The following is a 24,978-nucleotide window of genomic DNA, read 5'->3' as shown; positions in this document are numbered from 1 at the left end:
GTCCTCCGCTGATGTGCATCAGTGTTTCTCCAAATTCCGTTGATGTCAAGAGGGCTTTACCCATGTATACACTAGGGTCTGATCTGTAATTACCACTAGTTATTTCTTACCATTTGAAAATGCTATAGGTAAACAATGAATAAGAGTGGCATTTTTAATGAGCATCTTAGAATGTTCAAGGGCTTTATCACATCTCTTCTGATTGATCAGATAACAATTTTTGAGTAATCTCATTTAAACATCCCTTCTATTCATTATTTACATTAGTCACAAATTGTTATCTCATCAATCAGAAGAGATGTGGAAAAGTCTTCTAACATTCTGAGTGGCTTTGTAATTTTGGTCCGTGTTGTGCTATCAGTTTCTAGACAGAACTCCTCAGTCATTTCAGTGGAGATTTCTGATAAAAAAAAAATGTGCTTTGTTGGAACCCTACAGGAGGATACCAGTCATAAATATTTTAATTTTTTTCTTATAGGCTCAACATGAGAAAATTATTTCTCAGCAACAGGCTGTTATAATAGCAACGCAGTCTGCCCAAGCGCTACTTGAGAAACAAGGCCACTACCTTTCCCCTGAAGAAAAAGAAAAAATGCAAAGGAACATGAAAGAACTGAAAGTCCAGTATGAAACCGCTTTAGCTGAATCAGAACGGAAAATGAAGTTAACGCACTCTCTGCAGGACGAACTTGAGAAATTTGATACAGACTACAGTGAGTTTGAAAGCTGGCTCGAGCAGTCAGAACAAGAACTTGAAAATCTGGAGGCTGGTGCTTCTGACTTCACTGGTATCATGACCAAGCTCAAAAGGCAAAAGAGTTTTTCAGAAGATGTTATTTCTCACAAAGGTGACTTACGGTACATTACAATTTCTGGACACAGGGTGTTAGATGCTGCTAAATCTTGTAGTAAAAAAGATGGTGTCAAGGTTGACAAAGATGGTATTGATACTTCAGCGACTTACACAGAGGTGCAAAGTAAACTGGATGGTGCTTCAGATCGATTCAAATCTCTTTATACTAAGGTATGTTTTATTTACATCTGAATGTGTAAGGGGATAATAGTTGGCTCACCAAATATTTATGTGAAAGATGATTTACCCTTAGAGCAAACTAGAAAGGAAGTGATAGATTCTCCATCTCTTGAAGTCCTCAGCTCAAGGCTGGATGCCTTTCGAAGAGAGATACTTTAGTCAAACACAAGTTATTGGAGTAACTGGGTGAATTCTATGGCCTGTATTATACAGAGGTCAGACTAGATGATACTAGATGATATAATGGTCCCTTCTGGTCTTAAAAATCTATGAATCTATGAAAGCAGAATTTCTGAATATCATTTTGGAATGGAAGGAAACTCTGTGGTTCCTCTAGATTTGTCTACCTAGTGCATCTGCCTATCATTTGTGCCCTGTAATTTTTCCTTCCAAATGAAAACCAACCTCTAGTCTCATTAATAAAACAAATACAATAAAAGCCAGGGCCTGCCACGATTGCATTTGAAATATTAATTTGATAGAAATCTTTAATCTATCTGTGGCCCATTCTGTGCTTAAAGAATCACACTAAGATTTTTAAATTTGTGTTGAGTGTTTGAAGTAATTTTCTATGTGCATTTTTAAGTGGAACTCAGTTACTTTTGAGAGGTGTTAGATTAACAGTATCTTAGATTTGTCTTTCACTAGTCTACTGGAAAGGTATAGCATGGGCGGCAGCAGTGGTAGCTTCTCCACGCTACCCTGCCAGCATGTCTCAGTGCTGTCCTGGAAGGTTAATTTCTAGAGGAGGGAAATGAATTCTGTGTCTGTGACTTTCACTCTGAGGACACCTATTCACCAGGAACCACACTAAATCACCAACTCATTTCACATCTGACCTATGAACAACCTTCAGATAGGAACAAATGTCACTCCATTTACTGTTCAGCATGGATAGCACCATTATAATTTTAACCTTCACAGCTGTAATGCAGAGTTGCATTGATCTGTTTAAGGGAGATTTGTGTGTCACTGTAGCTCTGTTCAGCAGTCTCATCCCTGTGCCAGATGTTCATAGGCTTAACCCTGAGCACAAGCTGCTACTGCTGCAGTGTTGCATGGTAAAAGGTGCCATCTTTTGGCTGGGATGTTCCTGTCACTAAAGGCATGTCTACACTACAAACGTAAGTTGACCTATGTTAGGTCGTCTTACAGCCATTGCAGTAATTACTGCGGATTTACATGTCCACACTACCCTCCTGCTATTGGTGGTGCATGTCTTCACCAGGAGTGCTTCCACCAAGTGAAGTGGGGGATTTAGAGCCCAGGCTCTCAGCTCTGCACGGAGCTCTCTTCTGGGAGCCCAAGCCAGGTTCTCAGCTCTCCAGTCTTTGTTGGGAGCCCAGCTAGCACCCAGGCTCTCAGCTGCATGCGGAGCTCCCTGCTGGGAGCCCAGCAGCTGCCCAGGCTCCAGGCACAAAGGTCCCTGCTCAGAGCTGGGAGCCTGGGGGGACAGCCAGGCTCATGATGGGGAGCTCTGTGCCTGGAGTCCAGGAGGCTGCTGGGCTCACTGCGGGGAGCAGGGAGCCCAGACAGCAGCCTGGCTTGGAGCAGGGAGCTGGGAGCCTGGGCGGCAGTTCAGTTGGGAGCGGGGAACTCGGAGTCCAGGTGGCAACCCCGTTCAGAGCGGGGCGCTGGGAGCCCAAGCAACAGTTCAGTGGGGAACGGGGGAGCTGGGAGCCCGGGCAGTAGTTCAGTTGGGAGCTGGGGGGCAGCTGGGCTCTAGCTGGAGCCCCCCAGCTGCCAAGGGTGACAGCCAGAGCTGTGAGCCAAGCGCAGGATTTTCAGCAAGGAGCCTACCAACCTTTCTTGTCAATTTCACAGCTCCAGAAGGGAGCTGTGAAATTGACAAGAATGATGCCAACAGCTGATGTAAGTAACACAGTGTCTACACAGACACTGTGTGGTTCTAACTACACAGACATAAGCGCTATGCTGGAAGTGGAGTTATGATGTCGGTGTTGTTGGGCATTTACATTGGCAGGACCAATGCTGTAGCATAAGACGCTGACACAATTAGGTCGACATAAGCTGTCTTACATTGACCTAACCCTGTAGTGAAGACCAGGCCTAAGACTCATTCTTGCTCATCACTTTTTGTTCTCCAGGTAGGTGTTATATAATCTCTAGCACTTTTCAACTTGTTTTTCTGGCCAGCATTCCTTTTCTCAGTAAAGACTTTGTACGCAAGATTTTCAAGAACCTCTGTTCTGGGCACGCACACAACCTACATCCCAGGTGCAGATGGACATTTGTGTGCACATGTGGGTAACTCACCAAGCTGCCCTGTGCATATGCACATTTAGAACACACAGCCTGAAGGCTCTTTGAGTGTTTGACTCTAAATGTTCAGAACAAAAAAAGGCCTAGTATATCTTAGACATTTCTTCATTAAATTATGCTTTCCTAAAACTGGAGCAGTGGAACTGAACGCTGGGTCTCCACAGCATGGGGGAGTGCTCTAACCACCAGACTACATAGTTATTTTCAGGTGTGTCCTCTCTCTCTTTCTCACAAATGACTCTTCAATTATTTATCCAAAGTGCAACAGCTTCAACAGGTGAGAATGAAGGAGCCCCACATCAAACTATCCCATAGCTCAGTGGTTAGGGCACTCACATGAGCGGTGGCAGATCATTGTTCAGATCTCTTCTCCCACTCATGCACAGCAGGGACTTGAACCAGGAGTTTCCCACATCCCGGTACTCACCTCTGGGCTAAGGGTTCTGAGGGTGCTCCCTCACCCCCCAGCTGTTTTGTGTGAACTTGCCTCGGGGTATGATCAAGTGTACTCAAGAGGCTGTCTACTGGATTGGGCCCCACACATGACTTAGGCAGCCGAACACCTATCTTCCCTAGTTTGTGACTCTCTCTAGGATTTAGGTGGGAGATAGGCATCCAGACTGGAATGAGGAAGCCATGCACATGCCCAGAGATAGAAACATAAGTGCCTAGGGAACTTTTACTGCAAAAAATTAGGTGCCAAGTTTGTTCAGGCACTTGTAGGGTTCAGCAGGAGTTTTGTTCATCACAGTGGTCCCAAAACTGGGGCTAGGTGCCTAACTTCTTCTGTGTATCTGGGCCAGAGGGTCTTTTTAATTGAGACTTTCCAAATTTTGTTTGTGTAATTGATGGCAGGAGTAACTAGAGCCTTGGAGAGATGCTTTTTATTCTTTGTATAAATCTAAACAAATAAATAAATCAAGTTATAGATCTATTTTTAACATACACTGTTTTGTACATAATTATACCAAGGGCTCTAGTCTCCTTTCAGATAAAAGGAATACCTTGTAATGTTTGGCCACTAGGTGGAGACTAAATACCAGGTGTAAAAGATACAATTGGAATGTCGTTTTTCTAAGCTTCAGAAGATAAATATTTAAAGCAACTATTGGTAAATATTATTCTCACTTTAAAAGTGACAAATTCCCAGAGAGTAAAGCGCCATATTATGAAGGCTTCAGCAGAAGCTGCAAAACTCCACAACACAGCAATATTAAGATGTCTGCTTCAGCCAGTAATCCCAGGCCTCCTCTGCCTTTAGAGACATAAATTCTTCAGTCTAATCCACTTCCCTAACTAATTTCCTTAATTTTTGAAAGTCAGCCCTTTTGAAATCAAAAACCCTAGTCGCAGATTTATTTTTGTTTATCTTTCCGTTCAGTTTGAACGGAATTAGCTCATGATCACTTGAACCAAGGTTGTCCCCTACAACCATTTCTTCTATGAGGGCCTCACTACTCACCAAAACCAAATCAAAAATGGCATCCCCTCTAGTCGGTTCTGCAACTACTTGATGAAGGAATCCATCAGCTATCGCATCTAGGAAAATCTGAGCCCTATTATTTATTATTACTAGCACACGTCCTCCAGTCTATATCTGGGAAGTTAAAGTCTCCCATGATCACGCAATTTTCATTAGTATTTACTTCATTAAAAACATTAAAGAGGGCTCTTTCCATATCCAAATTAGATCCCGGTGGTCTATAGCACACCCCAAGTACTATCACAAGGGAGTCTCTAGTAGCTTTCTTCCCCAATGTGATTTTTGCCCAGACGGACTTGGTCTTATCCATTCCATCGCTTCTTATTTCTTTACTTTCTACCTCATCATTGATATACAGTGTTACTCTACCACCTTTACCTTTATTTCTGTCTTTCCTAAACAGCACATACCCTTCAATACCTGTAGTCCAGTCGTGACTACTATTCCAGCATGTTTCTGTTATCCCTATAATATCTGGTTTCACTTCCTGCACCAGTAGCTCTAGTTCCTCCAGTTTACCTAGGCTCCTCGCATTGGTGTACAAACATCTTCATTTTTGCTGTTTGGCCTCGCTCACATTCTTTACCCGATTAGGCACGGTCATTCTACAGCTACATTCTATACGGTCATTCACGGTCATCATACAGATCCAGTATGATCTATTAGACTGGTATCCACACTGCCCTTTCTCCTTATGTCCATTCTCCTACCCACGGCTGTATTCTTTCTTACTTTGTTTTCTTCCCTCTCCGTGCTAAAATCCGGTGTGGAGATTACCTGGACATTTCCCATCCATCTCCCCCAAATTCCTAGTTTAAAGCTCTCTTAATCAGTTGTACCAGCCTCCATCCTAGAAGTCTATTTCCTTCCCTACTCAGATGAAGTCCATCCTGAGAGACCTTTCCTCTGTCCATGAATGTCTCCCAGTGGCCATACATCCTAAAGGCCTCCTTATAGCACCACTGCCTGAGCCATCTGTTGATAGTCATAATCATGTCACACCTTTGTTGCCCTTCTCTAGGAACAGGCAGAATCCCACTGAAGATCACCTGAGCCTCGATTTCCTTAAGCGTCTTCCCCAGCCTGGCGTAGTCTCCCTTGATACGTTCCAGCGAGAATCTAACGGTATCATTTGTTCCCGCATGAAGGACAATCAGTGGATTCTTTCCCTCTCCCTTTAGGATCCTTTTCAACCTCAGGTCCCCATCCCGTATCTTAGCACCTGGAAGACAGCACACCCTTCTATTCTCTGGATCAACTCTGGTTACAGGCCTGTCTGTTCTTCTCAGTAAGGAGTCCCCGATCACATAGACCTGCCTTTTCCTGGTGACGGTGCAATTCTCCGGTCTATCCCCATTCCCTCTGGCTGCAAGTTCTTTCCATTCCTATTTTCCCTTGTAATCCTCTTCAACCCATCCTGTATCCTCCTGGGGCTCATATTTGGTGTAGTCTCCATTGACTCTTCCCCTTTTTCTGTAGGACTAGCTGCTCTTCTCTTCTTCCTTGCCCTTCCACCTTCAGTGACCACCTGCTGAGTCCCTTCTTCATTTTCCAACTTTGCAAACCTGTTCTTAAGCTCTATTTCTCCTTCACTAGCCTGTCTTTTCCTCTGCCTGTTTCTCTTAGTCACATGCTTCCATTGTCCATTTTCTTCACCCAGCAGTCTCCCCTCAGAATTCTTCAGTCCTCTTTCCATCTGCAAGTGGGAGCTTTTCCCTTCAGCTGCCTCATGTCTTTGCTCCATAATCCGCTCGAACCCCCTTCTAAACTCAACCAGACTTTCTACCTGCATCTCCAATCTTAGGATCTTCTCTTCCATCAGCTCTATCAGGCGGCACTTCATGCAGACAAAACTCTTTCCAGGTACCCCCTCCAGGATCATGTGCATACTGCATCTTCCACATCCAGTCATCTTCATTGTGTTTTCCACTACATGGGTCACCCCCACTGCTGCCTCTGTATCTGTCATAGCCTTCCCACCTAAATCCTGTTCATCTTCTCCTCCGACAGAACTCCCACTCAAACCCCTGTTTACAGCTCTCTTTGCTGGCTCCCGTGCCGCTGCAGCTGTCTGTGCCTTTGCCTGACTGGCTGGCTACCTTTATAGGACCCCATAGTAGAATTACACCGGTATAAAACCAGTGTAGATCAGAATCAGGCCCAGAATCAGTGTAGATCTGATCAGTGAGATCAGAATCAGGCCCAATATTAGCAGATCACATAAGTGTCATCTTATGTGTATTTTTGTGCACATTAGCTAAGGTCTCAGAGATCCAACTGGGCAGACTCTTGCACCTGCTCAGATCTCAGTGCAGATGAGGGCTTCATCACAAAACTTCTACTGATTAATCCCTAACATTTTATCTTATTTGCAGCATGTGGTTTAGGCAATCCCAAAAACAATTATCTTGCCCAGCAACACCCCCAGACAAAGCATCCATTTACTACCAAAGCAAACTTAATTGTTTTTATTTTAATTTGTTTTTATTTTATTTTTATTCTAGTAATTGTCTAAATTACATTTATTGTAAAAACTGCTTTAGCCGCTGGTCAGAGTTTGCAAACTTGGGTACTTGAAGCTAGGTACCTACATCTGTATTTTTATGCACATAGAAAAGGAGTCTGGTTTTTTTGAGATACTGAATATTTTTAAAAAAAGAAAAGGAGTACTTGTGGCACCTTAGAGACTAACCAATTTATTTGAGCATGAGCTTTCGTGAGCTACAGCTCACTTCATCGGATGCATACCGTGGAAACTGCAGCAGACTTTATATACACACAGAGAATATGAAACAATACCTCCTCCCACCCCACTGTCCTGCTAGTAATAGCTTATCTAAAGTGATCATCATTGGATGAGCTATTACCAGCAGGATAGTGAGTTTGTGTGTGTGGTTTTTGGGAGGGGGGTGAGGGGGTGAGAGAACCTGGATTTGTGCAGGAAATGGCCCAACTTGATTATCATGCACATTGTGTAAAGAGTTGTCACTTTGGATGGGCTATCACCAGCAGGAGAGTGAATTTGTGTGGGGGGGTGGAGGGTGAGAAAACCTGGATTTGTGCTGGAAATGGCCCAACCTGATGATCACTTTAGATAAGCTATTACCAGCAGGACAGTGGGGTGGGAGGAGGTATTGTTTCATATTCTCTGTGTGTATATAAAGTCTGCTGCAGTTTCCACGGTATGCATCCGATGAAGTGAGCTGTAGCTCACGAAAGCTCATGCTCAAATAAATTGGTTAGTCTCTAAGGTGCCACAAGTACTCCTTTTCTTTTTGCGAATACAGACTAACACGGCTGTTCCTCTGAAACCTGAATATTTTTAGCCCCCAGTGACTACATTTTAAGGTGGCTAACTGTAGACATCCAAATTTGAAATATTGGGCACTGTAGATTGAGAAAAATCTTTTTATGAGCACAATATGTTACTGTGAAATCCCTAAGAAATCCCACTCAGATGAAATAAAGTATACATTTTGATGTCTGTTTTTTTCCTTCTACTTTTTTTAGTGTGGTATCCTTGGAAATAACCTTAAAGACCTGGTAGATAAATACCAGCATTATGAAGAAGCCTCATCTGGGCTTTTGTCAGGTCTCCAGACCTCTGAAGTAGCTGTGAACAAACAACTGTCTGAGCCAATTGCAGTGGATCCTAAAAACCTCCAAAGGCAACTAGAAGAAACCAAGGTAAAAAGCCCCAACAAACTCAATAAATCACCGCTTATAGTTGGAAGGACAGAGTAGTCTAACATAATTTAAATGATTAAGGGCCAAATTCTTGTATCTTATGTATATACGTAGCTCCTATTGGCCTTGAATTTGACTGTCTGAAGTCTCATCTGAAAATCTTTGTGTTAAGAATAAAGCACATGGCAGACTTTTACAGAAACTGGCTTACGTGATGAGGAAAAAATGCCATTGACGGTGGGAGCAAATAACTTCTTAGTCATAGTTGTCAGGTGAGGGGGTGAAATCTGGAAAACTTAGCAGCTTGGTGGAAACTCAGTGATTCTGATAGTTACCTTCCCTGGGGAAAAAAAACCCATGTTTTTGCATTGAGATAACTAACTCAAGATATTTGTCTCGATGTGAAATCCTAGTGGAGATAAGGCAATATAGTTTCCTAAGTTGTCTCTAAGCTGAGTGGCCGCGTGGCCGTGCAGCAGCCTATTAAGCGCCACGCAGGTGCTTAGGGCTGCAGTGGGGAAAGATGCCTCTCCCCCAGTCCTGGACCTGCTACGGTGCCCCTCCCACGGCCCCAGCACAGCCCAGCCACTACTGGGTTTATAATTGCACCGCGCCCACGCTCCACTTTACTTGTGCTGCAGCCCAGCGGCTGCAGTGCTGGCTCCTCTCCGGCCCCTCCTCCTCTAGGTCTGCCAGCCCAGGGCTTCTCTCTGCTCCTCCTTCCCCCCCCGCTCCTCTCAGCTGGCTGACTGAGGGCTCCTCTCTCTGCCCCCACTCTCTGTCACCTGCAGGCAGCAGCCACCAGCTGCCTGCTAGTGACGGGGAGGAGGGTGTGGGGAAAGGAGCCCACAGCTGCTGCTGCTCCTCTGAGCCACCAGTGAGGGACTGTCCGCTGCTTCGGGCTCCCCAACCCAAACCCCTCATCCCCACCCCCATGCCAGAGCCCACGTCCACCTGCACCCATGTCAAACCCCATATCCCCAGCTTGCACCCTCATTTGGAGCCTTCACCCCCCCCCGCACCCCAACACCCTGCCCCAGCCTCCTCCTGTTGCACCCCAAACCCCTCATCCCCAGCCCCACCCCAGAACCCACACCCCCAGCTGGAGCCCTCACCCGCTTCTGGACCCCAACCCTCTGCCTCATTCTTGAGTCCCTTGTCCCACCCCAAAGCCCACACCCCCAGATGGAGTCCTCAACCCTCTGCTCCCCAACCCTCTGTCCTAGCCCTGAGCCCCCTCCCACATTCCGAACCCCTCAGCCCCACCCCTGCCACATCACCTCCATATTGGTGCACATAACAAAATTCGTTCTGCACATACGTGGGAAAAATTAGAGAGAACACTGGTATATTAGAGGGAACACTAATATAGCTAGTTGAGGTAAACCCCAGGCTGCAGGTTGACCTTATTAACTACACTGAGGTAAAAAAGACCTGTGACTGACTGAATTTTTCATGCTTTATACAGCAATATGAAAGGAATCTCATGTGGCTAGGTATAGTAAGTACAGTAGAACCTCAGAGTTACTAACACAAGAGTTACAAATTGACCGGTCCAGCACACACCTAATTTGGAACCGGAAGTATGCAGTCAGACAGCAGTAAGGTCCCACACCTCGCCAAAGGCAAATACAGTACATTACTGTGTTAAACATAAACTACTAAAAAAATAAAGGGAAAGCAGCATTTTTCTTCTGTCCAGTAAAGTTTCAAAGCTGTATGAAGTCAATGTAAACTTTTTGAAAGAACAAGCATAACATTTTGTTCAGAGTTACAAACATTTCAGAGTTCTGAACAACCTCCATTCCCGAGATGTTCGTAACTCTGAGCTTCTACTATAAGCAGTTTTCCACAGGAGCTGGTTCTGTCTCTGTGGAATCACAGGTTTGGGAGCCGGTATAAGGTACCTTGTACAAGGGATGATGAACTTTGTCATCTTTAAATTTACGACTAAGGGTTGGATTGTCCTCCGCTAGCACAGGAAGGGTGCACTTTGCACCCTTTTACACCAACACAGGCAGCTGTGCTCAGGGTGTTCACCACAAGGTCAGAACAGGCAGTGATTGTTCTGTGGCCCTGTCTGGGGGTTCTGCCAAGCAGGTTGACTTAAAGTCATTGCCAGGACTCCATAGTAGCTCTGCCAGTGAAGACCAGGGAATGTACTGAATCAATGGACCCCAACAGGGCTATGGTTATGCTCCCTCCTTAGCCAGCACTGCTCCCTGCTGGGGTGGTGCTGAGTGGGTCCAGGTGCCTGACAGGGCTGTGAGTGCTTTGTACCAATGTGACCCACTCTCTAGGCAGATGTTCTGTCACCAAGAGACTCAGGCCCTTGGTTACATCAGCAGAAGCCAGTGGTAACCCAGGCGAAATCGAACTCTTAGAATTCGCATATCCAAACTATTGCCACATGTTTGTGCTTCTGTGAGATACAGTGAAATCTCTCCAGGGCAGGGACAGTGTCGTCTTCTGTGTTTTGTAAAACATATATTTATAAGAATAAATGCATGTTCTTAAAATAGGGTGAAATCCTGGCTCCATTGAAGTCCGTGGCATAACTCCCATTAACTATGGTGGAGCCAGGATTTTATAAAAATTGTTAAACTGTCTCATAATGTAATTATAATTGAACTGGAATATTCTTCATTCATTTTCCAACTGGCAAGATAACTGCTTGGCTGTAATTTCTCTCTCTTTCTTTGTCTGTCTATCTCTGTCTGTCTGTCTCTTTCTCTGCCAGATGGAACATTCAACATACATTTCATAATATAATTATGAATACCTCAGGATACTAGTAATCATGTATGAAAGCCCCAATTGAACCTAGATTACCTTTCTTGCACTTTACAAATAGTTGTCATACCAGCTAAGTGTTTCCTTGAGTTAGAAATCTGGACAAGCAGGCTTTATTGAGGCACAATAGAGTCACCTTCCTCCTGGGAAGTGAATGCTATACCTGTCGCCCATCAGAACGGCCTGGGAAAAAACTTGTCTCTCCCACATGGCAGCACTGAAAACTGTCACTTTGGCACACCAGAGCAGAATGATAGATGACACTGTGATATTATAATGATCATCATACTTTTAAAAAAGTAACATTTGTTATTTTATAATTAAAAATGTACATTTTGAACTCTGAATTTCAAACTGATTTAGTTACATTTGTGCTTCTGAGTTTTAGAAAAATAGGAACAACACTGATTACAATCTGAAGCTGTTTTTAAACCCTTTGTTCCCTAGTCCCAAATGAATTATATCCGGTATAATGCCAATTTTCATGCAACTGACACAAAAGAAGTGCGGACTGTGGCTCCTTTATGAAACTCCTACATGGATTGCTTGCAGCACAAAAGAACACTCAACCAGTATGTGCTGGGAAGGAGGGGGAGGTGCACAGGTTCAAAAGAGTCAGAGGAAGAATAAAAACACGAGGTTCAGACTAGAATGAATAAAGAAGGCCAATTAGTGAATGCAAAACAAAAGAGAATTTTTGAAAAAGTTAGGTGTTGTAAATTAAAGCTGCCCCTTTCATCCGACACATGCAGCTGATAATCCATCCAGACACTGACCTTTGCAGCACGAGGATAATCTTTTTACTGGGATTAACTGTTCTTCAAAATATTCTTCAGTGCCTTAGGCACAAGCTTTCTTTCTTTCTTTCTATCACCATCTAACGTCTTCTGATTCATCCTATTTTTTATTTTATTTTTTTATTTTGTAAACACAATATTTGTGGCCAGTGCAAGGAAAATACCTCTTCATTTATGTTTGAGTTTCTCTATAGCAACTAGCATATCAGCTGCCACATTGAACTATATTGATGACATCCTCTTGATAGCAATGCCTAAACTAAAATGGGAGTGTGTTCTGCACCAGAATGATTTCCTTGTTTTGGTATGGAAAGAACTAAAGTGCACCTATCTTCCAGCTGCCTGAACGTGTGTGGAGGTACCATCAGTAAAGGATGTAAAGGATGATTAATGTAGCATTGTAAGTGTATGTAACATTGCAGAATAGGTAGGACATGCCAGCATCAGAGTTCCTGCCTTTCAGAGCTTACCCTCAGTCTAAAAGCATGGGTGAGCACAATAGAGTATAAAACAATACAGACCATTATCATATAGGTAAACTCAGGGTGTGTGTTCCACTGTCAGTAGAAGATTCATGGCACCAGGCGAGGCAGGGTAAAGTCCATGAAGTGTTCTTCCTGATTCAAGGCAATTTTGTGGGTTCCCTAGTACCAGGTTGTGTTCAGTACAACCTGATGGGGACTGTTTCTTGATTGCCAAATGCTGTACATTCTTCCTTGTACTCTTAAACTTGCACAGTTCTTTGATACTGTGTTGATAAATTCATTTGTTTTTCTTTTTGATAACTGATATAAAGGCAGTGCAAATGGTCTTAAAAGAATTCATCAAAAGGTATATAGCAAAGTTCTACATCAGAAATCAGTGACTAAGATAAATGTCGTAAAACAGAAGGTCAGTAGGATGTTGGATATACTAGCACAAGATGAAAAGTTTTTCTGTCAGGAAGGGATCACAGATTAGATCAGTTTTATCTCAGAAGTAATTTTTTTATCTCTCTCTAGTCATAGTTATAGCAGGAGTGGTGTCAACTGCTCTAATTAAGGGTTGTTGACAAATTACAATCCACCGATGTGGCATATTGTGTATATTAATGGTCACTGTGCAACAGGAAGAATGATATTGCCTTTGGAATGGTGCAAATAAGGATCATTATTATGATACCCAGTCTCAGAAATCTACCTTACAAGAAAAGATTTGAGGGTTTGAGTTGTACTTCTTGTAGAAAACTAAAACTGGCACTTTGAAGTTAACTAATAATTCTCAGGACGATAGAAGGGATTGAAATATTCTTAGCAATGCATTGTTCACTATGTTTGAAGACTTCAAAAAGTGGGAAACAAAATAGGAACATTGAGAAACTATGAGTGAATAGAAATGCCCTGGAAATGGAATAAGCTACATGGTCAGATAAGTGAAGTAAGTTTATAAAGGAATTCCACAGGCATCTAGATTTCTAGAAGAGAGGGATAAAACTGGCAAAAAAGCAGGAGTATGTGCTTAGGACAAACCCTAAAAGGCATCCTGTTTTCCTGTTTCTAAAAATAAAGATGTGTGCATGAAACAATCCTTTAAGAACTGACCTGTAAGTAGCCTGAAGGCTATTGCAGCTCCCCTTACCGCTGCTCTGTTCTACTTTTTGCTTGCTCACGTCAGGCATATTCAGCTATTTGTATGATAAATAAAAGTTCAGCTCTGTCCACCAAATATACCTCATTGCAGTTTTCTCTTGTGTGCTGAGTATGTGACTTTTAGCTTTAGTGAACAGTATTGAAATTTAAAGCAATGCAATTTTACAGATTCTACAGGGGCAGGTGTCTAATCACCAGGTTGCTGTAGAGAAACTGAAAAAAGCTGCTGAAGTGCTTTTGGATACCAGGGGAACTTTACTACCAGACAAAGATAAAATCCAGAGAACACTGGGTAAGAGTTTTATTATTTCCCAATCCCGTCCTTTGTCTCTCAAGTCTGCACCCACGTGCTGGAGGAGATAAGGAATGAATGTTCCACCCTCCCTTGTCATTTTTCATTTCTTTGTCTTATTGGGCCATATGTTGCCACTACTTAGTGACTTTATTGTAGCTCTTAAAAAAAAGAAAATCAATTCACAAATGAAATAATATTGCCATAGTAGTGTTCAAATAAAGAGCTTACAATCAAAATAGACAGGGCAGACGAAAGGAGTTATTGTTGTCCCCATTTTGCAGACAGGGACCTGAGACAAAGAGTGACTTGTCCAAGGTCACACAGGAAGTCTGCAACAGAGGGATAGTTGAGAATCACGAATATCCCCCAGTGCTGTGTCATGACTCGAATTATTTAAAAACTACTAATTATTTAAAAACCAGCGAAAACATTTCCCCCTTCACTTAAGTATTTTTCTGTCGATTGCACTGCTAGAACATGCCATTTACCACAGCCTGGAACTTCAAGACCTATGTGTGTCTCCCCATTATCTCTTCTAGTAATTTCATAAATAAAATGCAGAGTAGAAAAACAAATCATAGAGTGCCTGATCCCACACCCACTGAAGTCAGTTGCAAAACGCTGTAATGCACATTTATTTATGTGTCATATAGCTTCATATAATTTAAAATCCCTGTTGTCTTTCAGCTGCAATAACATCTATTCTTAAACAATAAAAAAAAATAAAACCAGAATGGCATTCTTTCCCCTATCTTTAAGCACATGATTAGTCTCAAATAAAGTATCGGGGGTAGGCGTGTTAGTCTGTATCCACAAAAACAACAAGGAGTCCGGTGGCACTTAACAACTGACAGATTTATTTGGGCATAAACTTTCGGGTGGGTAAAAAAAACCCACTTCTTCAGATGCATGGAGTGAAAATTACAGATGCAGGCATTATTATACTGACACAGTGAAGAGAAGGGAGTTACCTCACAAGTGGAGAACCAGTGTTGACAGGGCAAATTCAATCAGGGTGGATGTAGTCCATTCCCAATAACTGATGAGGAGGTGTCAATTCTAGGAGAGGCCAAGTTGCTTTTGTAGTGAGCCAGCCATTCCCAGTCCCTATTCAAGCCCAAATTAATGGTGTTAAATTTTCAAATGAATTTTAGTTCTGCAGTTTCTCTTTGAAGTCTGTTTCTGAAGTTTTTTTGTTCAAATATGGCTAATTTTAAATGCCCTATGCTTCACTAATCCCTAGCTGCTGTTTCAGTCCTTTGGAGCTGTTAACAGCTAGCATAAGTTAGAGTACCCAGGGACCAGCCCTGCAAACAGTTGCTTCAGGAATGGGAAGAGCAAAACCAAGCTTTAAGCCACCTTTTGCCCCACACCCTGAGTTGTCCTATGTGCTCCTCGGCCATAACTGAAGATCCAGCCTTTTGATTGTGTATTGTCAAGGGGCAAATCCTGAGGTCCTTATCTTGGCAAGTTTGCAGTGAAGTCTGCCTCATAAGAACATAAGAATGGCCATACTGGGTTTGACCAATATCCTGTATTCCATCAGTGGCCAATGCCACATGTTTCAGAGGGAATGAACAGAATAGGCAATCATCAAATCCCACCTCATTCTTCTCTTCTGCAGACTAAACAATCCCAGTTCCCTCAGCCTCTCCTCATGAGTCATGTGTTCCAGTCCCCTAATCATTTTTGTTGCCCTCCGCTGGATGCTTTCCAATTATAATATATATTTTTTTGAGATGGAGTGACCACAACTCCATGCAGCATTCAAGATGTGGGCATACCATGGATTTATACAGTGGCATTATGATGTTTTCTGTCTTGTTATCTAGCCCTTTCCTAATGGTTTGTAACATTCTTTTTAGCTTTTTTGACTGCCACTGCACATAGAATGAATGTTTTCAGAGAACTCTCCCCTGACGACTGAGCAAAAACAGAGTTAGAACTGTAGGTTTGGGCTCAGTGATTCTAGGAGAAGTAAAGAGAACCTTTTAGTGATTTCCTTTCTGTTTATTTCTTTCAGATGACATTGTTGGCAGATATGACAGTTTATCCAGGTCTGTGAATGAACGGAACGAGAAGCTCCAGATAACGCTGACTCGTTCTCTTAGTGTGCAAGATGGTTTGGATGAAATGCTTGACTGGATGGGAGGTGTTGAAAAGAGCCTTGAAGAACAAGGTCAAATGCCTTTGAATTCTGCTGCTATTCAGGATATCATTAGTAAAAATATTGTAAGTAGCATTCTTTGAAGGAAACATTTGCCTGCTAATTGAGATAATGTTTAACAATTTCAAGAAATAATTTTAGTCTCATTAATCCTTTAATGGATACAAAATAAACTTTGAAATCAGTGAAGTTACCCTGGTTTACATCAGGATCTGACTGTAACTATTTCTTCTTAAGTGCTAGGTAGGTATTGTTGTTGTTATTCCTCAGGATTACATCATGGGGATTTTAAAAAAACCAAAACCAAATATCTTTCACATATTATCCTTGAAGCATAAAAGGGGGAAAGCGACTGTCAAATTCCCCATGAGCCACCAATAAATCCTGACGAGGCGCTGGCTCCATAGGTTTTGGCGGCCAAGAGTTTTGGTAAACCCTCCATGCACTTGTTCTACTCTGACTTTCCTTAGAATTCTTACATTGCCTGTGAGCACTGTCTTCCGGAGGTCACTGATCACGATACCTGGCACTTCTAACATGTAGAGCCCTGTGCAGATACAAATTTATATCCGTGGATGGAAATTGGTATCTGCTGATCCGCAGGGCTCTCCCAGGAACTGCAGCAGGGAAAGGAGCAGAACGTGGGGCCGTCGCTCCCAGGAGCCAGCTCCCCACCCTGGCAGCTCCTCCGGCACAAGTGTACCATCCCTTCCACGCAGCTGTCTTCATAACTGCATCTCCTGTCTGGGTCTGTACAGCCACGCCGGAGATCGGGGCTGGGAGCGGCGTGGTACAGCTGTGCCGAAGGAGCTGCCAGCACAGGACGCTGGCTCCTGGGAGCGACGGCCCCATGTTCTGCTCCTTTCGCCACTGCAGTTCCCAGGAGAGCCCTGTGGTTCAGCGAATACTGATTTCTATCTGTGGATATAAATTTGTAGCCATGCAGGGCTCTACTAACATGTTCTTGAGCTGCTCATTCATATCTTTAGGGATCGCTCCAAGAGCTTCAGTAATCATTGGGATCGTCTTTATTCTAGTTTTCCATAACATTGCGCTTTTTGACAGAGTTCTTCGTACTTTGCTATCTTCTCTTCTTGTTTCTTTTGTATATTTCTATCTGCTGCTATGGCAGTATCTATTAACATGGTCTTGTTTGTCTTCTGTTCTGCAACAACAAAGTCCAGCCTGTTTGGTTTGTGACAATTGCCAGATCCCTAAAATATTTGCCTCTTCATTTTCTAGAGCACTTTCAATTCAGTGGTCATAATACCACATGGTTCATTTCCATACTTGCCACATAGGCTCCGCTGAATATACTTGACGACCTCATTGTGTCTTTTCATATATTGTCTCCCAGCCCAGCTCCTGCTGCTGCTCAACACATGCTCCACCATCTCTTCTTTTTCGGAACACATTCAGCAGTTCAGGAAGCAGTTCTGTCAGTCAATTTTGTTTGGAAAGCAATTAAACCTTAACAGCTGCTCTTGTGAACTCATAATGCGGTTCTCTTTTGACATACCCTTCTACAAGTGATGTGTTTGTTAAGCTTCTATCACGAATGGGTTCGATCTCTCTCCACTTGTGTCCTTGCATTGATTTCTGTGTAAACTTTCAATCTGTCCTCACTTCTTCTTTGACTTCTTTGTGTTGGAACTCTGACAGTTCCCTGATTCCAAGATACTGGTAGGAGCCATGCTGACTTACCTTGGATGGTGCCTTCTTTAACTTGTATGCCACTGATTGCACTGGTTTGCCCCTTTTTACAGCTGCTGACACACATTTAGCCAAATTAACCTGTAGCTTGATATCTTCACCAAATTTTTCGACATGTGATCAGTCTCTGTATATCCTTTTATGACTGTCCATATAGTTTCAGGTCATTTATTTATAATGACTGGTTAAGTGATTGTTGCACTTTGCTGGTATGATAATCACAATTTATCCCACAGAGCATTCATTTCAGCCACACTGTGTTGCTACCATGAACAGCACTGGCGATAAGGAATCCCCTTGAAAGATTCCGCCTTTAATTTGGACCTCATCAATGAGAGTCCCCTCCAGGTAGAGTCGAGTGTTCCAATTAACCATAGATTGCTGCAGAAGAGAAATGATCGTTGGATGAACTTAATGCATTTTCAGTGTCTTGATGATCCACACATATTATGTGATTTTGGGTAGCCTAGCCACACCATTTCTAAGTTTTCTTTTTTTGTTTCTTCTGTGAGCCTCCTTTTCAGTGTGAGGTGGGTGTTTTGTCCCTTTCATGTTTACTGTGCAACCGTTTTGCTCAGGAGGCAGCATTCCATTACAAGCTAGTGTTATCCAGATCTTTTTTGCGAGAATTGCCAGTAGAAGTTTCCACATAGTTGGTAAACACATGATTGATCTATAATTCATAGGGTCACTGCTGCCATCTTTCTTTTTTATAGAGGACGGTTCTCCCTGTCTCCATCCATCTTGGACATCTGTTCTTCAAACATTTGTTAAGTTGTTCAAGCCACAATCCATGCACCCACCTGGTCTGGATGCTTTCCAAATCTTCATTCCTCTCAGTGCCTCATCTATTTCTTTCTTTGATATTCCTGTGTATTCCTCTATTTTGCGATTTTTAAATTTTTCTGTCACATTTTTAATGATTATTTGTCTTACTGTTCTTATATTATTATTATTATTATTTTATGGTGAACCTGAGTTATCAGTGTCATTTCTTAAGACTTCTTTATAACCCCTCCACAATAATTGTTGCTTGTTTCAGATGCTGGAACAAGATATTGCAGGTCGCCAAAGCAGTATAAATGCTATGAATGAAAAAGTGAACAAATTCATAGAAACAACAGATCCATCCACTGCATCCTGTCTGCAAGCTAAAATGAATGAGCTCTCTGTACGGTTTGCTAAAGCATGTACCAGACACAAAGGGAAACTTGCAAAGATGGAGGAATTGAAGACCAAAGTGGAGTTGTTTGAAGGCCTGTCAGAAAAACTTCAGTCATTTTTAGACAAGAAAATTCAGACTCTCAACGAGACTGATGCTCCAGGAAAGGATGTTACTGAAGTGTCTCAATATATGCAGGTATTATACAGCTCCATTTGCACATAGTGTAGATTTGTGCCCTCACTTACTTGCCTCATGGTTGCGCAGTCAATATAACAAGCTGGTTCCCCAACTTTAATAGAACAGCTAAGATCAAGGATTGAATTTTGAACAACTGACCATAGAGCCCAATATAAAACTGGCACTTTCTGTTCATTTCTGCAGGAAACTAGTACAGCGTTGGTGGATCATAAAAAAGATCTTGAAGTTTTGCATCAGCTTCTTGAAGAGCTTTCTGTTCATGGTCTCCCTGGGGACAAAGCATTGGTTTTAGAAAAGTTAAATGCCTTGACAAAGAAGTTCAAGGAAGTGGAAGAGACTGTGAAGGAAAAGTTAGTACAATAATCATTAACATATTTCTTCTTATTATATGCAAGCGATACAATATACATTTTGTAATGAATGTCATGCTTTTGTACGTAGTGCATGGTGCTGATTAAGAAAAAGATAGCCCTCATGTTTGAGAGCACACTGTAGGTTGTTTGAAGGTAAATTGTTCAAAGGCGGTATTGTCTACAGAAAAGAAAGCAACCCTCACCTCCTGCCATGATATTTGCAGCAGTGCTATCAGTTCTAATAGTAACTACTGCACTGCTTCTCAGATGGAATACAAGGTTCTGCATGTGCAAGCTGCTATAAAGTTACGATTGGAATGCAGAGGGTGAACAGAAATCTAAAAGAATGAATTTTCATTATGATTGGGCCATATGTACAGAGAAATTAGATTTTCCAAATGTTGCTCATAACCACAAAATATGTTTGAGATCAGATTAATGAGACAAGGACACAAATGCTTCTGGTTCTGGTCCAGTCCAGAAACTGGAAACCAACCAAGTTGCTGAGGCATGTAAAATTCCGTTCTAAATGAACTGATATTCAACATGATGTCACAAAAATAAAGTAGTTACACGATGGGATAGTGTCTCCTCTGTGTGCACATGTAATTGATCACAATGACAGTATTGGGTATGTTTCAGAGTAGCAGCCGTGTTAGTCTGTATTCGCAAAAAGAAAAGGAGTACTTGTGGCACCTTAGAAACTTAACAAATTTATTGGGTATGGAAATCATGCTTAGATATTGTACACTATAGCCACTATAAAAAGATAGCTAAGCCTTCCCAAGAAACAGATTTTTAAACATTGTTACATAGTGATTTTTCAGAATCCCAGACTTTCTGATGATCTAGACATCACTCACTCAGTTCTCTGGTTGTTATTTCACAGTGGTATCAAACTGCTGGGATATGTACTATCACACGTTTCCTTCTTAGAGCAAAATTCTTATTTGCTCACTACTCTCTCTCCTTGTTTAATCTCTCTGTATTGCTGCTGTCAGTGACACTTTTTCTGTTTATTTTATGTATATCTCCCTTTTCCGCATCCCTCCTTCCACCGTTGAGTTTTCTTGCAACAGCACAGAATGAAATTGTGATCTTCAAAGCACTGGGTCTCACACTATCCTTGCTTTTATTGCATAGGATTATGTATACTTTATCAGCACAACTGAAATATCACTTCAGGATTAACTAATGTTTAGCTATAATGTATGTAAGTTACAAAGTATATTTAATAAGTTCCAACACAAGAGGATATAATGGAGTCCTCATAAGTTTTGCTTCCCAAACTCTCATCATCTCAAATTGGATCACTGAGGTTTTCAGCTCCACTGTTAATTATCTGCCTAGCTGAGGCAGTTAACGTTAACAAAATTTTACAGTTATAAGAGTAGTTTTGAATTATACTATAAATTCATGGGCCTCTTCCATACTCATTGAAGTCAATCACTTAGCTCTCATTGTCTTCAATTGCAGAAGGATTGGGTCAAAAATTACTTAGTTCTGTTGATATAATTTCAGAATGATTAATGTTTTTCTGCACTCAAGTTCTCTTGCTGTCTTTAATTGTCTAGAGAAGAGGATGTATCATCTTGTCAGGAACAAATGGATACTTTCAAACTCCTTGTAGAATCTTTAAAGAACTGGATGAACGAGACAACAGATAGGATTCCAGCTGTGCAACCATCTTTAAATACAGAGGATTTGAAGAAACCATTGGAAGATATTAGGGTGAGAGAGTGTATATAAGAAGGGATACTATTGCTAATGGAATTTTGGCAGCTGTTAATAACATGACAGCATGAAGTTAAAAGACAAGATTTTCAATTTGTTTCTAATATTGTGCAGTGTCATTTATATATATATGTTTTGGGGGGGAATATTCTTTTAATTGGCAGACATCAGGTGTTAGTATTTTCCATGCTGATACCCACTCCCCCATAGATTTTGTGGTGTCTTATATGCCACTTTCCCCCTTTTACTCTGCTAGAGTGAGGAGCTTGCCATATTCTAAAATACATAGCCGTCAGGATAGTAGAGCATGCAGTCTCACTGACACTGCCGGTAATACCATTCTTTGGGTTTTATGATGCATGACACAGGCCAAGAGCCCAGTATCTTCCCTAAAGACCTTGTGCATCCTTTTCTCCATGCTAAGTATTTCACATTATTTTTTTCCTTTTAAAAATGTAATGAACAAACTGAAATATTACATTTTGGTTACTCAGAAATTAGAAAAGGAATGGACTTTAAAAGCACCTGAAATTCAGAAAATGAAGAGCAAAGGAACATCATTATGTAACCTAATCAGTGCTGTGATTTCCCCTGCCAAATGCAGGGCAGCTTCAAAAGCAGGTATGCATTTGTATGATCAGCTAACCCCATTTATTGTAAATGTTCAATTTAAAAATAAAATTTCTTGCTTTTTGAATAAATGTGACATCATTGGGTTTGCTTAGTAAACTTCGTGCTTTTGTAAAATCAGTCTCCCACATGGATACATTGATTGTCCTGAGTGCTATTTGGCTTGACTGTCATTTACACTAAGGTTCTGGCAGTTTACATTTACTTTGACTCCTTTACACTCGCAGATTGATTTAAAGGGGCCTTAGTGTAAATGAGAATCAGGCCCTAAAGTCCTTGGTGTATTCACAGAACAGGCACAAAATGAGCAGTGGAAGTGCAAGCTTCTTCATCCCACCAATAAGCCTGTGTCTTATTAGTGGGACACTTCTGGAGGTAAAAGAGTGGTTTAGTCTGCATGCCCATTCAATGCTTGTCAAGGCTCCTTCCCCTCTCTGAACTCTAGGGTACAGATGTGGGGACCTGCATGAAAGACACCCTACACTTATTCTTACCAGTTTATGTTAAAAGCTGCCACCACCAAAGTGTTACACAAAGAACAGGGGAAGTGCCCACTGGGAAACGTCTCTCCCCCAAATTATCCCCCCAAACCCTACACCCCCTTTCCTGGGGAAGGCTTGATAAAAATCCTCACCAATTTGCATAGGTGAACACAGACCCAAACCCTTGGATCTTAAGAACAATGAAAAAAACAATCAGGTTCTTAAAAGAAGAATTTTAATTAAAGAAAAAGTAAAAGAATCACCTCTGTAAAATCAGGATGCTAAATACCTTACAGGGTAATCAGATTCAAAACATAGAGAATCCCTCTAGGCAAAACCTTAAGTTACAAAAAGACACAAAAATAGGAATACACATTCTCTCCAGCACAACTTATTTTATCAGCCATTTAAACAAAACAGAATCTAATGCATATCTAACTAGATTGCTTACTAACTCTTTACAGGAGTTCTGACCTGCATTCCTGCTATGGTCCCGGCAAAAACATCACAGAGACAGAGAGGATCCTTTGTTTCCCCCCTCCAGCTTTAAAAGTATCTTGTCTCCTCATTGATCATTCTGGTCAGGTGCCAGCGAGGTTATCTTAGCTTTTTAACCCTTTACAGGTGAAAGGGTTTTTCCTCTGGCCAGGAGGGATTTAAAGGTGTTTACCCTTCCCTTTATATTTATGACAGTGCTTGATATCACCTCTGAGTCTGCCAGGCAGTGCTAATTTAGACTCTAATGCTGCAGACACTTAGGCACATGCATACCTTTGCTCCATGAGTACTGTTGACATCAGTGAGATTGTTCATATATGTAAAGTTAGGCATGTGCTTGAGAATTTGCAGGATCGTGGCCTTTGTGGTGGTGAGAACACTTGTCCGTTTAAAAGATGAACTGAGATGAGCACACTCATTTCACATGCAGTAGAGCACTTAACAGCAACTAGATAACAGCAGTTTTCAATAAACATCAACATGAGTTGGAGCTGAACCAACAATATGGAGGAGAAAGGACTCCCTATCATATTAACATTCTCCTGAGCCAACCTATCCTGCCAGGTTGCAGCTTCAGCTTTTCTTTGTAATCTAATTTTAAAGAGAGAAAATCTCTGTATTTCAGAGTTTGAAGTACTACCCATCACAGTAGCATGTCAGTGCTTAAATGTTGGTTTGTTTTACAGATACGGGTAAATATTGTTAACCGGAATTTAAACAATTTGGGCAGAATATACATAGGGTGCCATAATGGCAAGAAAGACATTCTCAGTCAGGGCCCCTGACTTTCTGAACTTGCTTCTGGATATGGTCGAAAGAGGCTCTGACTTGTCAACCTTCAAAACATATCTTCTTAGAGCGGCTAGTGGGGAAAGGTGTATTGCTTGTGGGGCAATGTTTGGCAAGAGTGGGGCATTTTTTCTTCTCCTTTGCTGAAAATGGCGGTAGTTGCTTCTGGTTTTATCCTGGTTTGGTTTTTCAGTAAACTGTGAAGGGTACCTAGATCCTGGGATGGGAGACCTTTTTTTTTCTCTTTGCCCATGCATCCAAATAAATACACGGGACAGCAGTTAACAGCCAGTGTATTCCTCTGCTCTCACCAGGCAAGTGCAGTGTTGCAGATTACTTATAAATAACTGTAAATGCAAGAGCCCCTTGATGAGCAACGCTGCATATTCTCGGGGATTGTGTGGCAGGAGAGGAGTACGGGGATAGAAAACCTCTTTCTTAAGATGGTCAATACTTATTTTGTTGTATGTTTTATTTTGGAGAGTGCACATATATGGCCTGTTTCTGCTCCCCTTGAATCAACGGGAGCTTTGGCACTGGGAACAGAGTTGAGCCCATAATGGGCAGAGGTGCAGTCGTTAAATATCTGCAGTTCTTGCAGTCCAGATAAAAGTTGAAGCCCTGTTGTTACAAAAAAAAATTGTGAAAATGGTGTTCACTTGTAATCAGTATACAGTTTTATCAACTCATTGTTTTTCCTGATGAATATGGTTTTCTGTATGAAAAATGCAGATATCTGATATTCTGTTTATACTAGTGAAAATTCTCCAGGCAACAAAGCATAGACAGATCCCATCATTGTGTTATGGGGGCAAACAGTTTTCCTCCCTGATTTATTTTTTCTAACCATCCCACAGCTGCCACTGTTGTGGTACTCACTTTCCAGCTGGTGGTCAGGGATGAATGCACAGCCTTCTCCAAGGCAACCATTAATTCTGCTCCATTAATTGGTCATCTGGGAGTACTCCGTATACATGTAGTAAATACTGGAGGTGACTCTCCTTCCCCTCCTCATTTCTGTTTTGTGGTTTTCCTGCTTTCCAGAGGCCCAAGGTGGTTCCCAAACCTCTTTGAACAGTTTACAGAGATAATCCCACTGAAATCAGTAGGACTACCTGTGTGAGTAGCTGCTCATCAGTGGGAGTAAAGGCTCCATAATCTGGCCCTGATTGTGGGGTCATTTGCACAACACCTGATCAAGATGAGTAGTATCTTACTGAGAGCCTGGCTCTGAGTGACTTGTCACACTG

At 41.9% G+C, this 24,978-nt stretch overlaps 1 protein-coding gene across 17 annotated transcripts in view; it reads left to right on the top strand.

Annotated features, from left to right (window-relative positions):
* The window catches only part of DST (dystonin), a 485,843-nt gene that overhangs the window by 342,130 nt on the left and 118,735 nt on the right, over nt 1–24,978 (top strand). For all 17 annotated transcript variants that reach the window (XM_048845229.2, XM_075126480.1, XM_048845239.2 and 14 more), the window contains 8 exons: nt 479–1,024; nt 8,310–8,486; nt 13,873–13,996; nt 16,023–16,231; nt 18,922–19,239; nt 19,426–19,592; nt 21,170–21,326; nt 21,824–21,950. In XM_048845229.2, coding sequence (XP_048701186.2) covers nt 479–1,024; nt 8,310–8,486; nt 13,873–13,996; nt 16,023–16,231; nt 18,922–19,239; nt 19,426–19,592; nt 21,170–21,326; nt 21,824–21,950 — 1,825 coding nt within the window. The remainder of the gene's footprint in view (nt 1–478; nt 1,025–8,309; nt 8,487–13,872; nt 13,997–16,022; nt 16,232–18,921; nt 19,240–19,425; nt 19,593–21,169; nt 21,327–21,823; nt 21,951–24,978) is intronic.

The sequence above is a fragment of the Caretta caretta genome, chromosome 3 (genome assembly GCF_965140235.1).
Source record: "Caretta caretta isolate rCarCar2 chromosome 3, rCarCar1.hap1, whole genome shotgun sequence".
NCBI classification, from domain to species: Eukaryota; Metazoa; Chordata; order Testudines; family Cheloniidae; genus Caretta; species Caretta caretta.
The sequence above is the reverse complement of the archived record's forward strand: the minus strand, read 5'-3'. Positions and strand labels throughout refer to the sequence as shown.